At 40.6% G+C, this 14702-nt stretch overlaps 1 protein-coding gene across 1 annotated transcript; it reads left to right on the top strand.

The window, feature by feature from the left end:
* The first annotated feature begins 9733 nt into the window (after positions 1–9733).
* rgs18 (regulator of G protein signaling 18) lies at positions 9734–13283 on the top strand. The gene is made up of 5 exons (XM_062482031.1): positions 9734–9919; positions 10722–10835; positions 11053–11114; positions 11978–12144; positions 12560–13283. The coding sequence occupies exons 1-5, from the start codon at positions 9795–9797 to the stop codon at positions 12815–12817; spliced, it is 726 nt and encodes a 241-aa protein (XP_062338015.1). The 5' UTR covers positions 9734–9794; the 3' UTR covers positions 12818–13283.
* Positions 13284–14702: the final 1419 nt, after the last annotated feature.

The raw sequence follows: 14702 nt of genomic DNA, 5'->3' as shown, positions 1-14702 counted from the left end.
TTGTCACTACCATCCTTATAATAATCACTTCCATCCCTGTGAATTTACTTTAACATTGTTAGGAATCCTTGAAATAAACAGCACAATATTAATACATGGAATAGGCCAAAAACTATTTCCCAGAACCTTTTTGTGCAACTAAAGTTTAAATTGAACTAGAAGAATGCTCAAGGCTGAATAATGAAGTTAAAGCTTTTACAATCCACTAATTGCATTCAGTAATGAAAGGGTGTCAGAAGTGGTATCATTGCAATCACTTGGTGAGTTTAAGCCAAGGTCATTAACCCAATGTTGTGTTGACAGACTCCTCCATGGCTCACCTGAATACCAAAAATGTCTCTTTGACTTCAATGATGCTCTATACAGGTACATTCACCTTCTTACATATTAAACTTGTATTTATCCTTATGGAAGACAAGGACGTTAGCAGGAAGAGTCATTTCTCATGCAAAACCCTTCCTAATTACTAAAACAGAAGGATACATCCTTTAATGTTTCTGTCTTGAGATACGGCATTCTCAAATCTTGGGCAAGAGTTAAAATAAGATTTCAGGAGAGTTGCACCACAGTAATGTTCCTGATATAAGCCTATGGTTTCTGTGTTTTTCTTCCAGTTTTCTTTTCCTTATTTTCTGAGTGGTATTGTTGGAAAACCACCCAGAGTGTTGTATTTTTTACCCTTGAATTAAAACAGAAACCCAACTATGTCCTGAAGACAAATGAGGCTGACAGTTGGCAGAGAAAGAAAGGTATCGTTTAATCTTGGCCTGCGATTCAATCTAAGTGGGTTAATTAGGGCAAAACACCACCCCAAGCACCAGGCGAAGATGCCGTGGTGATACAGCTCCAAAGTGCAGAGTTTCAAGGTATGGAGGATGACTTGCAAAGATGTTTTTAAGTTTAATGTTTTGCATAAAGGGTTTGACAAAATTATTCACCATGTGTTGATTCCTGGTAATTTATTAATTCATTCATGTAATCACTTGGCACATACGCAAAGCATTGGATTCACTAGTATTATTGATTAATATCATTAAATAACAGTTTGGGACTGAATTATGGAAATGCATGTTTTAAAAAGCAACTTGATCTGTGTCAACATTACGTAATTAAGTATCCTTTCTGTAACGATGCAGTGTGAAGCAGTGATGTTTTGTACAATTGTCGTTGCATGCACAATGGCAATACAGGTATCTATGCAACAAACTGAAATTCTGTCTGATCACAGGAGGATTTGTGAAGCAAAACAGTTGGCTTGTGAGATGCGCAGAGTGGCTTAAAGGTATAGTGTGCATGTAATAGGGCTTAAAGCTATAGTGTGCATGTAATAGGGCTTAAAGCTATAGTGTGCATGTAATCCATGGAACTCCGGTTCAAGACAAGGGGCCCTATTTTAACGATCTGAAACGCAAGTATCAAAACGCAAAGCGCAAGTAACTTTGTGGGCGGGACTCCGGAGCTGTTGCTATTATACCAGAGGGATAAATGACTTTGCGCCTGGCGCAAATCTAAAATGGGTTGGTCTGAAGTAGCTACATTACTAATGGGTGTGGTTTGGGCGTAACATGCAATAAACCAATCAGAGTGTCATCTCACATTCCCTTTAAGAGCAGGCGCGCTTGTTCCATGGCGGATTGCTATTATAACCGCGGATTTGCCAGGCATGCCAGGAGCGGTTCACAGCAGAGGAGACCAACGTTCTCGTCAGGGCCGTAAAAGATAGAGAAGTGACATTGTATGGGAAAGGCAGAGCAGTTTTCTCATTGCACTAAGTTGCCCACTCATGCTGTTCATTCAAATTCTTAGTCTTATTTTTATATATATTTTATTTTTTTAATTGTTATATTTTCTAATTGATTAGTTCTTAGAATTATTTTAACCATTTAACTTTTTTACTTAACTCAAGACCGTATATGTAGGGAGTCAGGTGGCTGAGCGGTTAGGGAGTCGGGCTAGTAATCTGAAGGTTACCGGTTCGATTCCCGGATTGTCCTTGGGCAAGGCACTTCAGCCTACTTGCCTCGGGGGGAATGTCAATATAGTACTTACTGTAAGTCGCTCTGGATAAGAGCGTCTGCTAAATGACTTAATGTAAATATGTTTATTGTTTGCACCTTCCTGCCACAGTAAATTCCGTGTTTGTGTACATGGCAAATAAACCGAATTCTGATTCTGATTCTGAGATTCTGGGATGGGAGAAGAAACCCACCCAAATTAGTTTAGGTTAAACAGGCGTGGGAGGAAATTGCCACAATTATTACAAATCAAGTTCACATACATAAAGATTTCTCATGAAAATCTTTTTTATCATTGACATGAAAGAAATGCGCACGGGCCAAGCCTGTGCCCTTAAAATAGCATCTGAATAACGCGCCATTGACTTTAGACTACATTTTTCCTGGTCTGTGGCGGAATTGTTTTTCTGAAACTGCAAAATAGCACCAGGGAACGTTTGCACCGGAACACGTCTCCTTTTTTCGCTGAACCGCGCAAGGTCATTCCCTAATTTACCAACGTGCGTCTGTGGAGGGAAAAGTCCGCTTTGCGTCGAGTGCAAACTAGGAATGATACTTGCGTCGTTGACAAAGTCAATTGCGCTGGGTGCAAGATAGGGCCCAAGGACTTCCCCAGAGTGTTGTTGTTCCACTTATCCTAACTGATCAGTGTCCTAACTACTATGTATTGCCTAAACTAAACCTTAAATATAAATTTACATAAGGAGGTAAGTTTTTTCGTAGCAAACATACCGATACAGTATACAGTAGAGCCGGTAGTTATGTTAAAATACATTGCCTGAACGGAAAGGATGTCTAGGTCAATTGATCAGTTGATTCTTGCATTGAGATGTGTTTCTTAAAGATGATGCAGCAATGCTATTAGCGCCCGGTCTGTAGCAGCCTAACAGAGATTGTGTAAACATTGAATTAATCACTTCTGAGATTATGACATGATGACACACTGTAGGGCTCATTTACTTGTCAGTAGACTGAAAGTGTCCTCTCTCCTCAGAAGAACCAAGCACAACTGACATCAAGTATGTTTCTCTCTTCCTGAAGCCCATTTGCTTACTAACAAGGATTCCATAACAAACTAGAATATAGTCTTTATTTTTTTATATACTTTCAGTTGGCCTTCAATGATTTACCTTTGCATGTACTGTATGCCTAACCACAGGAATCTGTGTCTGTCTATGTGTGTATCTCAATTATCTCGAGAACCAGCCACAGTACTACTATGTCTGGAATATCCACGGGCACTGCACAAATTTACTTAAATCTAAAACCCCAATGCTTACATGTCAGCCAGCACAACAATCAATGTTTATTAATAAGTACAAGAAACCGGGAAAATGAAGAGATGAATGCAAATTATGTTTAGGTGTTTTCTTTGGAGTCATTAAGCTTGTTACGCTCTCTGTGAATTCCTTGATGTGTTGGTCTTTCTAATGATGAAGCTAGACAAGGTAAATTAAGTTGCTTCTTTAATCAGTGAATGTGCTTTAATGAGACCCAGATGAATAATGGACATAAACTAGAGCATTGGTTTAATCAATTAAAGCAAATAAGAATGTATGCCATGCTAGACCAGTTCATATTAAAAGCATTTAGTGTGAAAGGGGAAGCAATGAAAGACATTGGAAGATAAGCTCTGACAGAAAAGTAGAAAAACAAACCTTGTTAATCCTCTTGTACGTTTCTGGAAGTAGTACCACAACTCACAACATTATTGATCGAAATTTGGAATCATTTTATGACAGCAGCACACAGACAGACAAAACCAAATGCCGGGCTCTCTCCTTCCAACTTAATGTGACATAACGTGTTCTTCTTTTCTTGTTTTTAATTAAGCAAGACACAACAACATCCTGTACGTGTGGGCACCCATTTGTCATGGGTTTGAACAAGTGTTGTACTAATTACAGTAGCAACGGTAGAAATATCAGAATGGAATTCTGGCCTACAATCACACAATCTGACCAATGGATGGTTCTCTGCTGTGACCTGGTTTCTCTGCATATTAATTGTGTTTCTATTATGTGTCTGCTTCTGGGCAGGTGGATTTCAAAGATAACAGTCTACTTATAATACACAGATAATCACTGGAATGTGTTACAAAGGCCATCCAGCAAACAGTTCACTCTAATTAGGCTTTGCCGCTCACACACACTGCGAAAAATAATCTCTCGACTGATAACCTGGTGGTTTGAGAGCGAGAGGAAGACTGAAAAAAAGACGAGAGCAGGATGGAAATACAACTTCTCTCCCTCACTGAAATTTCAACGGAAAGAGCAGAATAGAGAAAAGAGACTGAGATGTAAATGAATGACAGGTGGATCTGGGTAAGATGCAAGTGGATATGTGATGGGATTGTGTCAACGTTCAATTTGAAATCTTCATCTTGAACTAAGGGCAGTTTTATTTGAGAATCAACCTAATATTTCTATAGGGAGACTCCAGCACAGCTGGAAATTACACTGTTCAATTATAAGTCTTATCCTACAGTACCTCCCACCTTTGTATCTTGGGAACATCTATTGTTAATTTCACATTCCCATTAGCAACATTAGCATATGCTCCCACTCGTACAGGCCTTATTGTTCTTCAGCTTCCTCCATGGACACAGTAATGCTGCACGCTTTAAATTCCTTACAACACCTCACTTGGGAAACAATTACATTAAGAAAACCAAGATATGAAATCCCCAGTTATTTTTTTCAGATTGAAGGACTAATAATTGTTAAAGAGAATTAACACAATCAACACAAAAAGGTAATGAAAAACTGATGAAGGGAAGATTGTGTACTGATCATTAATTATCAATCAATATACTTGGTAGGAGCTTTTCATTGATGATCAAATAATTCAAAGCATATAATAACCATTAAAAGATAAATAACACGTATTTGTGTTTACAGAGAAAACACAGCAACGTGTTACTCCTTTACTTCGGCGTAAACTCCTCCAGTCAGATGCTGAGAGGTGATGGACTCAGACAGGAATCATTCAGATGAAACCGGTCTGTACATCATCTGACGGATTCACTGTAATGGTGCCGTCACCTCCGCCGGTCCTTTCCAGATGCAGCTGGAGCGAGACCCCACACTGTCACTATAACGATTTGATACACTTCTCAGAGACGACCCCGCCAGCTTTATAGGACAGATTCTGTCTCTCAGGGAGTTGCTTGAAGTGGTCCTTGGCTAAGTGCTTTGTGCTGACACTTGAGTGAAATGATGTTGTCGTCATGTTGTCTCCTTGTCAATTCCGAACAAAGTCAAACGTTTGTTAGCAACTTGATTCATGGGAGAAATAAATATTTCTCGAATTACACCACAGGAACATTTTACACAATGGTCAATGTCAGTCATTTCAGAACAGCTATTTCGTCAGCAAATAATTAGTTCAGACCACCATTTTATACAGCTTTCGGTTATTATGTGTGTGTCTGTTATCTTCTCTCTTACTAAGACAGTAAGCGGGAGGATGGGCATGGCTTCATACATGTACTCTTACTTAAACGTGTGAAGCAGTATGTATTGCTTCATAAGTCCCTTCTTGTCTCTTTTTCAGAGATTCTGTCATGATGATTTGACAATTCCAGACCAATTGGTCTGATTGTGAATACATAATTGTTATTTTTGAACACATTTATATTTCTTGCACCAGTTCAGTAGTAGAATTTTGCTGGACCGTTTTATTCAGTTAGGGAGGTACATTTCTGCTCGGGAGTAAATGTTTATTGATCAAGAGGACTTGGCATGTAAATCCTGATTAGTATGTGTGTGTTGTCCATTGCAGGACAGTTGGGGGGGAGTGGAATCCATCACTATTGGCAAGTGGACCTGATTACTGGAGAGAGTCTGGAACTTTCATAGACCTATGATAAAGAACTCTGTCCGAGCCTCTTTACTGTTGCATCACTCAGAGTGTCTGCACAAAGAGACAGTACAATGCTACCAAACACCCTGCTCTCCGGGTTCCTTTTGGCACAGTCACCTCAACTTACGTCTCTCTCAGCTGATTTATAATAGCTTGCGTCCCACAGCTAAGAAGAAACCAAATGAAACCCTTTTATGTCTGTGATTAAAGACAGAGGAGAAAAGGCACAAAGATTGGGAATGGATCAGTCTGTAACTCTACAAGACTTAAATGTGATAGATAAAGGTTTGCCAGGTAATAGTATCATCAGATTTTTTTATGGACAGGAGGCCTTAGTGAGCCTCCTCTTCCTAGACTTCTACAGTACAGTGCACTGGCACAATGTTCTGTAACAGTATCCTATCTCTTTCAGAATGGCTGTTATCAGCACCGCCAATGCATTAGACTATGCAGTATCCTGTTCGATTTCTGCCAATTTGTATCAAATGTTGATTAATTAGATATACTGTAGAGTGTGGATGACGAGAAGGAAAATCTTGATTTGGCCATCTTGACTGTAATTCTTTGGTCATTCAAGCTGCATGTCTTGAACTGCCTTTATTGTCTAGATGTACGTATATTTTTGATTGGAGGATGAAATTAGTTGATTACACCTCACAACATTGGGAGGCAGTATCGAGCCTTTGTGTTCACACTGTACTGTATGTCTAATGTAACACCCACATGGGGAAACATACCGCTTATGGTAAATGACTTGATTTCGAAAAAGACTCGACCTGATGGGTTCTGTCAAACGTCATTTCATTTCCTTTTTCACAGCTTATTGTCACATCACCACATGAAAAACGTTTTCTTTCTATACACAATGTCTTTGCTCACATTCACACCTCTGGCTTGTATTTTAACACAGCTTTTTTTGCAGACGAACCTACTTTGAAACGCACACTCTTTGACAAATGTCGTCAATCTTTAGTTCACCTACTCCTTGTTTAGAAGTTATTCTCAGCAAGGATGCAAAAATGAAATTATGAAGGTTAGCTCAGCTGTTGTCGAAAACGCAGGTGTCATCAGACAGAAGTCAGACATCTGAGGGTTGAGCATTTACTTCCAGGAAGCCCTCAGATTTCTGGTAAAGCCTGCTGAGGGAGATCCCAGACATGAGCAAGTGTTTAGCTGAGCCAGCTTCACTTCATAACAGTTACAATATATTTGGTTTATCTTGGGGAAATGAAATGATTACATGCTAAGTGAGATGTTTTCCCACCTCTCAAGAACCTAGTGTTATGTAGTAGTTTCTCAGGCAACATCAAGACTGTTCCTTGACTACTCCATTATTCATATTGTGTTAAGATGCTGTGGAGAGTTTATGATAACAAATGTAACCTACAGATTTGAATTTTTATTCAGTTACAGATTTTCTGCCATGGTGGCAATGTTTCATCAAAGTCATTGTTGAGATTTCCAGGCTGGTGTGAGGCACGGCTTCACAGGATGAAACGCAGTGTGTTTACTTGGGGAGATGGAAGACGAAACATGCCCAGTGATGAGAAGGAACGTGAAGGGCCATGCCAGCAGGAGGTCTAACCATAGTTGTGATGTCATGCCTCTTTTGTGTAAAGATAAAAGGCTGTGTTGTGTTTCTGACAAGGGGCCCCTGACAGGACAGAGTCTGACACCCACACTCCAATCTCATACTCAAAATCACATACTGTACGGCAGTCCTGGATGACAGCCAATGATGAAAGGGGTTTTATTTAGCCATGTTGTTCTTTGACACTGGAACACATACACAAAGGATCTGGTGCAGATGAGATCCTCACCTAAAGCACCAGTCAGAATCCCAGTGTTGGCTTGATTAAAAAACTCTGGTGGGGTCCTGGTAGAGGAGACTACAAGTCTGCTCAGACAGCGCTGAGGTCAAACTATTAAGAGAGTAACTTCAGTATTTGTGGGTACACATTGAGACAGGTAATGTGACAACATGTACTGTAGATATCTTTGCACAAGTTTCTGAAACAGGAAGCATCCCCCCGTCCCCCGCCCCACCCTGGTCTGTGCCGTCAGCACTTTCCAGTTTCAACTCTGTCCCTTTCTTTTGTCACAGGCCTCACTGACATTATGCGAACAATATATAACCAGCATTATAAACACAGTATTAGATGCTGTAACATTTATCTAGTCAGTGTAACCTCAATCAGCACTTCTGTTTAAACACAAATTCTTCATCGACGCAAATGGTCTGTGAATTCACAATAGTTTTTGACAAGGCAATGTGATGGGCACATTTAACAGAGGGTGGGCAAACTGACTTTTGGCCCTGCCGACATTTTAATTGACAGAGATGAACCCTTGGCCAAATTACATTTTAGCCTTTGAAGTCGTTCAGAAAGCACAACACCCGCCCCCCAGCACAGACAGTCCTCTGTCTCCATTTCCTCAAAGTGTCCCTCGCTAATGATGTGTGGTTTCTTTGTTTCAGGGATAAAATACTGTGACAGGCAATGAAATAATTAAGCCGCCACGGTTCTCTGAATATTATTTTAAATTAATGGAATCAAATGAATCAAAACGAATTATTTGGGAGCGGCTGGGGCATCATCTCGCCTCTGCAGCCATATTGATCCAGCAGTTACTCTGTGAATGCTAAACGTGTTAGCTACACCTTGACTGATGGAATTTATTTATTTTTTACAGAGTTTTACACAGTCCAAAAGACGGACCAAAACAAGTGAATCCTATAGTCCTCATAGGTGTGTGCAACTAATTGCCAAAGTCCAAACCCCTTAAGCTTTCTCCACGAAAACATCTTCCACATCAGTAGCCTAACTGCGAGAAAAAATTGTTAGTTGATGTGGGTGGCATGTCCATGGAGGCCTTTTACTTTATTAGTTGTTCAGGATATACTTTCGATTCACATTCACTTGTGTGAATAACATTTTGGTGATATGTGATATGAACATATGAACAAGGACCTTTGCAACATCTGTGTTGTCTTTCTTTCTCTCGCTCTCAGTCTCTCTCAGCTTCCCCCTCTTTCTGTTACCTCTATCTATCCTTTAGACAATGACATCACATTTGTCTCTGTCTTACCGAATGAATGCACCCATTCCCTGTAGCACTCCACTGAGTCACACTGAGTTTGTCTATCCCCATTAAGACACTGATGCTCTGGAAAAAGAGAGACCCAGCCTTTATACAGACCTATTTTTCGACGTGTTATTTCTCATTTTCTTTCTGTCTATGCTGAGGTGACGGTGGCGTCACAAAGCGATGCGCAGGAGTATGGAGGCCTCCACTATTTTGATAGGACACCATGCAGATGTCATCATCTCACACCAGCACCAAACCAAGGGATATTTCATCTGTGTTTTGGGGTATTGCATTGGGCTTCATTTATGGAGAATGGTAATTGTGAGTGTTAATCTTGTTTCAAAGCTCACAATTGAACACCGCCTGGATGACACACAATTAAGAAAATAATTGTTATAATTGACAAAACACTAAGAATATTTCAAATGTGCTGTAAGTGTAAAGCTTGGTGTATTGTGAGGTCTAGGGGTCATACAGTTTTTTGATATCCAGTTTGATTAATGTTTTCTACAGACTAATAGTCAATATTATCCATACACAGTGTACAATGCATATAATAATGTAGGCAGTGTAAAAAGGTGTCCAGTAAAAGTAAATATGCAGGATTTGTTAGGAAACACATATGTAAAGAACTTAAACAGTTTTTTTGTGAGGTTCAGTAAAGGGTGAGTGGTTTCCCCTGGTCAGGAAGTCAAATGACAGGTACAGGAAATGTACGATATGTGAACAGGCTTTATAAGCCATGTGGTTCAATTGACGGGTAAAAAATGTACAAAGAGCTTTTGGTGGCCTGGTTTCACGTCTGCTTAAGTTAGAGGGAAGAGAATGGAGACGCTTGTTTTTCTATTTCCTCAATTGAACTACTTTTTTGCCGCAAAGGAGGAAGAGTATTTCAAAATGCTTGGTCCAGAGGACCTGCAAGCACAGAGAATGAAAGACAAGAATACAAGGTAGGAATTCTAACTCAGATCTATTGTGAATATAGTTCAACATTTTTGAATTGCTAACGTTTTTCCCACTGTGCATTGTCGCATTTGAACAGAAAACCACTTCCTTTATTTGTGTTGCTAAGCACAAGAACAGTGAAAGATTTGCATGAGATATGATTAGGCTTTTTGATGTGTTTGATACTGTGAATTGACAGACTATTGTGAAAGGTAGAAAAACACAATTACCTCAGGGGCTATATCTTTAAAGTCCTCACTTCACGGATTAAATCATTTCAAAATCTAAATGACTCTTTTTGCAGTGTGTTGTGTACTTCTCTTTTCTTACTTCTCTGCAACTCTAGTCTTTGGCCAGACAGTTAGTCAGGGTGGGGTGTAAAGCAACATGATGTCTGTGGGAATCCAAAGAAATTCATAACTGACTGCCTTGTTGTGCCACATCATGCCTTTGTGCCGTCTCTGTGCCTCTGCATTGTGGTTCAGAATGATGCTCAGCTTGTTGGCTGACATCATTTTTGCAAGCAGCATTCTCAAGGGTTCTCCATGCACACCAACTCCACCACATGCAGTGTCACTGCTGCCTGCTTTCAGTGGAAACTCTGAGCCGTGTTGACCTTTATGTGGTGGCAGTGGTATGAGTGAAGAGAGAGGGTTATTAGTTGATAACATCCTACAGCAAACCCATTGTCCTCTGGGATGTGATATTCTGCCTGAGTATTACATTATTAGATCGTTATGTATTGTGCATGTGCAATGTGTGTGTCAATGTGTTTGTCAACGTGTGTGTCACTGTGCGATTGACCAGTGCCGTCAGACTAAAGGAGAAGGACAGAAAGAGTCGACTCAGCCTGCTGCTGACCAAGTCAGGCTCCCATGAAAATGTCGGTGTGGAAAAAACGACAGCCACAGCAACAAACAAGTAAACCATCCATCATATTTACAGTTAATGTGCAGATATCACTGTCTTAACTTCTGTTACAGTATATGATCAGTTTTGTGCTCTTAATCCCAACTCCAACTGGCAACATTGAATCTAAGAGCAGTTGACCACAATATATCATATATTTTACTGCCCTGTGGTGAAATTACATGTCTAAAGTATCATTAGCTCACAATGTATCTCCGACTTCTTCCAGGATCTCACCAGAGGCAGCTTTGAAATGGAGTGACTCCTTTGAAGAACTGCTAAAACATTCAGGTTAGACAACCTTGCAATTTCCCATTTTGTTACAATTTGCAGTCCAAACCATTTTGTTCGAAGCTTAACTCAAACAGGAAGCCTCGTAGAGTCTATGGGGAATTGAAAGGTTACAAGGAACCAGGCTAGTTTCACTACATGTTTTTGTGTCTGCAGTCACACAGTAGATTTTACCAGCATCGTTGACAGTAAATACTTTTTAAGCGATTAGCACATTCGATTTTGGTGTTCACCAAAACATTGAGGTCAGTTGAGTCTATAGTTGTTCTCTAAAAAAGAGACAACCTCATTGGGCTCACAGTTGGAAATAAATTATTCATTTATTTCAGCGGTCTGCGATGTATAATTCATTTAATTTGCTTCAAATTAACTTGTCTCATGTAAACATTATTTTTCAACCGATCTGCAAGGCTGCAATTCAGCAGAAGTAAATGACTGCCTTTCATCTAACTGCCACTCATGCACAAAGTGCGTAATTTCCAGAATTACAATCCCATGCTATTTTTATCAGAGTTTAACCCTTGTGTTATCTTCGGGTCATTCTGACCCATCAGTCATTGTGACCCACCGTCGTATTGCGACAAATTTACCTCATACAAAAACAAAGTGAAGCATTTTCTTTTAACTGTCGGGCTGTCTCAGACCCCCCACATTGGAATGGTTAAAAGAAAATTATTTTTATTTGTTTTTGTATTGGGTAAAATTGGGTAAACACAACAATGGTTCGTTATGAACCTTTGGGTCATGTGACCCGAAGGCAGCACGAGGGTTAAGGAAGAATCGTTTTTGAGCTCGGCCAGTGAACACAATAGTGGTCTGTAATGAAGTGTTTGTGTCTGTCTCCTTCATCTCCTTCTCTACAGATGGAGTGGAGACCTTCTCTCACTTCCTCAGGACTGAGTTCAGCGAGGAGAACATCGAGTTCTGGCTAGCCTGTGAGGACTACAAGATTACAGAGTCGGAAACCAAGCTCCTGTCTAAAGCCAAGCAGATGTATGCTGTCTTTATTGTCGCCCATGCCCCAAAAGAGGTACTGCACTGTGTACAGAACTAAGCTGAAGTAATTCTTCCCTAAATGGCGCATTTAAAACATGAGTCTGTTAAAATGTTCAACAGTGAGAACCCTGTGGTTTCTGTCTCTACACTTGGGGGGGGGGGGGGGGGGGGGGGGGTATGATCTTATGGTGTTTTGGTGTTTAGAGGCTATTGTGGTTTTGTCTCCAAGCCTGTAGAATAATACCCCCACACTTTCGGTCTGAGGGGTTGCAAGGCAAGGCAAGAGCCTTGAACGTTCTGAGTGCATAAATCTGAAAAAAAAAAAATATGCCTGGCCAGCTTTATTAATATATTTAATGAACATGAACATCTAATGAACACACATACAGAAAAATCCTCAACATGCAACAGAAAATACCTTTCGTTGACTGTACTCATTATTGTTTCAGATCAACATTGACCACTCAACCAGGGTGGCCATTCAGAAGAACGTTGTCCAGCCCACCAAGAGCTGCTTTGAAGCAGCGCAAAGTAAAGTGTACAGTCTAATGAAGACAGACTGCTACCCCAGGTTCCTGGTGTCTGACATCTATCTGTGCCTCACAAAGAGGAAGACCCCAGGGGGCACCCTTTACCGGAGGAGGTCACGATCCTGCGTGTTCACCGACCGAGCGGAGGCCACAGCGGACTCCTCAGTCTGGTTGTGACGCCGCCAGCCGATGGCCATGACCTCTCCTTGTTCCACCACCTCCAACACCCCCTCCCTCCACCTCCCGTACTCACCCATCCCTCTCCTCCCTCTCCCCTCGACCAAAACCCCCCGTCAATACCCCCCATCCCTCTCCTAGTCCACTAACAACCCCCACCCCCATACCCTACCCCCACCCCCTAACTTTAATTGCAGTGCAATTCCTGTCGCTATGGTGACTCGCAACATAGTAACTTCTTTAATGAGAGTTCAGGAGGAGGTTTTACTTCACAGCTATCAATTAAATTGTACTCCTTATCCAGATGCATAACATGCACATCTTGCAGTGGAATACTAATATGAAAAAATCACCTTTATCACTGTTTTATATCTGCTATTGCTTACCACAGTGTTTGTGTTTAGCTCAACACTGTAAATTGTACATAATTGTCTGTGGAATATTCAAGTAAACAATATATCCCTTGTTCCTTGGTGTTTTAAATTAAGACTAACACAATTTGACTTGACAAACAAGACTTGTGGAGGATGCTGATGTTTTGTAGATTTTGCTACAAGGGATGATGGCAGTGACTCTTTAGAGCTCTCTTACTGAATTTCTGAAATATTGATGAACCTTATAAACTAAGTACTACTCCAGGACAGAATTATTCATGGTTTTGATTGGTATGCAAACTATCTCTTATCCAACACAAATATGTCATGATTTAAGTCATTGATCTCACCTTCTTCATGCCCTTTCAAATGTTTATGCACTGAGGAAAAAGCCCATACATATTTCACATGCACACACATCACACACACACACACACACACACACACACACACACACACACACACACACACACACCCTAGGCTAGCTAACGTCATGAACTTTAGTACCCCATGTAGTAATGGAGCCTACCCTGCCCAGCCATGCTGTCATCCTAGCAAACCTGCCTGGAATACCTCATAGTCTATTATGTAAGCATGCCAAAGGTATTCAAATTCATCATGCTGGATGTCTTACTCTGGTCTGAAAGATGAAACACAAATATAGCACAGCCTAGGTAGAAGCTAGTCAGAGTAGCTAAACTCAACACAGATGGTAGTTCTGTGCTTTGTCCCAAGGTTGATAAAGTATCCAACCACAAAATCATATCTAGTTTGAATGACAGGTATTTGTTTATTTACATCTACATCAACCAAGAGTAAAAACCATTGGCTGGCAGCCAGTAGTATTTCCCATTCAGTTCAAAGCATTGAAGTACCTTTATAGATAGAATGAAGCACTCCACTTGGACAGCCCGAGGACATACCGTTGATATAAATGATAAACATGTCCTGACTTCTTTTTTTCTTTTGGCAAAATGTAAGAATAAAATAAAGCCGTTGTAAGATATAAGCGGGAAGCAGAATTATTTTTCTTTTTATCCATGTTCCTTTCCCCAAACCTTAGAACGCCCACAGTAGCCACCTGAGAAAGACTTCTAATCCGATTCAACACTTCCTCAAAAGGATTTGTCATATCAAAAAAATGTAATGTCTTAATCTCAGGTGAGTATAAGGTCGGATCATTTCAAGGTTGGAGGTGCTGTGGGGAACTTGGAGCTGACTCAGACCACCCCCTTGTGGGTAGGTTGGGAAAATGCTCATCTTACCAAGATTACAATGCTAAGTGCAAAGAAGAACGAGACAGATGGATACCATTCAAATCCTGTTGCTGTTTTCAGAACTAAAGCATTCTGTAAATGTTCAGTGATGTCATCCCCACTTTGCATGTCTGTCTGTCTGATTGTGGTGGCTGACGAACAACAACCCTTGTTCTGGATGCTCTGTCAGCAAACACAACTGCAAGATTGGTGTTGTTTAGCCAACTCGAGATAAGAACCTTAAATCCATGCCTT

This window comes from Osmerus eperlanus, chromosome 16, assembly GCF_963692335.1.
Source record: "Osmerus eperlanus chromosome 16, fOsmEpe2.1, whole genome shotgun sequence".
NCBI classification, from domain to species: Eukaryota; Metazoa; Chordata; class Actinopteri; order Osmeriformes; family Osmeridae; genus Osmerus; species Osmerus eperlanus.
This window is presented reverse-complemented; position numbering and strand designations above follow the sequence as displayed.

Bases quoted from the DNA above. Each gene is read 5' to 3' on its own strand.
- rgs18 (XM_062482031.1), top strand. From the start codon at position 9,795: ATGGAGACGCTTGTTTTTCTATTTCCTCAATTGAACTACTTTTTTGCC. The intron at 11,115-11,977 runs GTTAGACAACCT...CCTTCTCTACAG, and splicing joins AGAACTGCTAAAACATTCAG to ATGGAGTGGAGACCTTCTCT. The intron at 12,145-12,559 runs GTACTGCACTGT...TTATTGTTTCAG, and splicing joins TCGCCCATGCCCCAAAAGAG to ATCAACATTGACCACTCAAC.